This window comes from Lottia gigantea (assembly GCF_000327385.1).
Source record: "Lottia gigantea unplaced genomic scaffold LOTGIsca_667, whole genome shotgun sequence".
Taxonomy (NCBI): domain Eukaryota; kingdom Metazoa; phylum Mollusca; class Gastropoda; family Lottiidae; genus Lottia; species Lottia gigantea.
The window spans coordinates 16,041-18,013 of NW_008710273.1; the positions used below are offsets into that span (position 1 = coordinate 16,041).

At 31.6% G+C, this 1,973-nt stretch overlaps 1 protein-coding gene across 1 annotated transcript; it reads right to left on the reverse strand.

Annotated features, from left to right (window-relative positions):
- Positions 1 to 364: 364 nt before the first annotated feature.
- LOTGIDRAFT_146130 (hypothetical protein) lies at positions 365 to 568 on the reverse strand (the record flags this gene model as incomplete). The annotated part of the gene is made up of 1 exon (XM_009064950.1): positions 365 to 568. One exon carries the CDS (start codon positions 566 to 568, stop codon positions 365 to 367), a length of 204 nt encoding a protein of 67 aa, XP_009063198.1.
- Positions 569 to 1,973: the final 1,405 nt, after the last annotated feature.

Below are 1,973 nucleotides of genomic sequence, written 5' to 3' on the forward strand. Positions count from 1 at the left end.
GTACAGCTGGTGAAGGTACAGCTAAAAGAAAGGCAATGGAATAAAATTAGAAGACAATTGACTTTATGTTTTCTGCTATTGTTTGTCTGTATTATAATCGTACAAGTTTTTTATGTAATAAAAGCTGATACTTACACCACCTTGTTTTTAATGTTAGGACCACGAACTAACAGTGGAATATTAACATCAAATTCATAGGGCATGGCCTTGCCTTTCACTAACCCAAACTGTCCTAGATGATAACCATGATCAGAGGTATAGATAGTATAGGTATTATCAAACTCTCCTAGTGTTTTTAACTCCTCATGAACCTATAATATTAATATAGGTTATTAAGTATGTATCCAGAATTAGAAATTATAAATTATAATAATAGAATATTGAGTAGTATAGTATATAGTCCTACCTTCTGAACCAGATCATCTACTGACTGTAATGTTTGAAGTCGTCTTCTCTGTAATAAATCTGTAAATTTCTGATGTATAGGTAACATTCTACCTGTATTATTTAATAACCACTGTTTATCTGGATTGGGAGCGAAATTCCAACTAGGAGTCCTGTAATACATAGTAACATTTCATTATTTAATAACCACTGTTTATCTGGATTGGGAGTGAAATTCCAACTAGGAGTCCTGTAATACATAGTAACATTTCATTATTTAATAACCACTGTTTATCTGGATTGGGAGCGAAATTCCAACTAGGAGTCCTGTAATATATAGTAACATTTCATTATTTAATAACCACTGTTTATCTGGATTGGGAGTGAAATTCCAACTAGGAGTCCTGTAATATATAGTAACATTTCATTATTTAATAACCACTGTTTATCTGGATTGGGAGTGAAATTCCAACTAGGAGTTCTGTAATACATAGTAACATTTCATTATTTAATAACCACTGTTTATCTGGATTGGGAGTGAAATTCCAACTAGGAGTCCTGTAATATATAGTAACATTTCATTATTTAATAACCACTGTTTATCTGGATTGGGAGTGAAATTCCAACTAGGAGTCCTGTAATACATAGTAACATTTCATTATTTAATAACCACTGTTTATCTGGATTGGGAGTGAAATTCCAACTAGGAGTCCTGTAATATATAGTAACATTTCATTATTTAATAACCACTGTTTATCTGGATAGGGAGTGAAATTCCAACTAGGAGTCCTGTAATACATAGTAACATTTCATTATTTAATAACCACTGTTTATCTGGATTGGGAGTGAAATTCCAACTAGGAGTCCTGTAATATATAGTAACATTTCATTATTTAATAACCACTGTTTATCTGGATAGGGAGTGAAATTCCAACTAGGAGTTCTGTAATACATAGTAACATTTCATTATTTAATAACCATTGTTTATCTGGATTGGGAGTGAAATTCCAACTAGGAGTTCTGTAATATATAGTAACATTTCATTATTTAATAACCACTGTTTATCTGGATTGGGAGTGAAATTCCAACTAGGAGTCCTGTAATATATAGTAACATTTCATTATTTAATAACCACTGTTTATCTGGATTGGGAGTGAAATTCCAACTAGGAGTCCTGTAATATATAGTAACATTTCATTATTTAATGACCACTGTTTATCTGGATTGGGAGTGAAATTCCAACTAGGAGTCCTGTAATACATAGTAACATTTCATTATTTAATAACCACTGTTTATCTGGATTGGGAGTGAAATTCCAACTAGGAGTCCTGTAATATATAGTAACATTTCATTATCTAATAACCACTGTTTATCTGGATTGGGAGCGAAATTCCAACTAGGAGTCCTGTAATACATAGTAACATTTCATTATTTAATAACCACTGTTAATCTGGATTGGGAGTGAAATTCCAACTAGGAGTTCTGTAATACATAGTACCATTTCATTATTTAATAACCACTGTTTATCTGGATTGGGAGTGAAATTCCAACTAGGAGTTCTGTAATACATAGTAACATTTCATTATTTA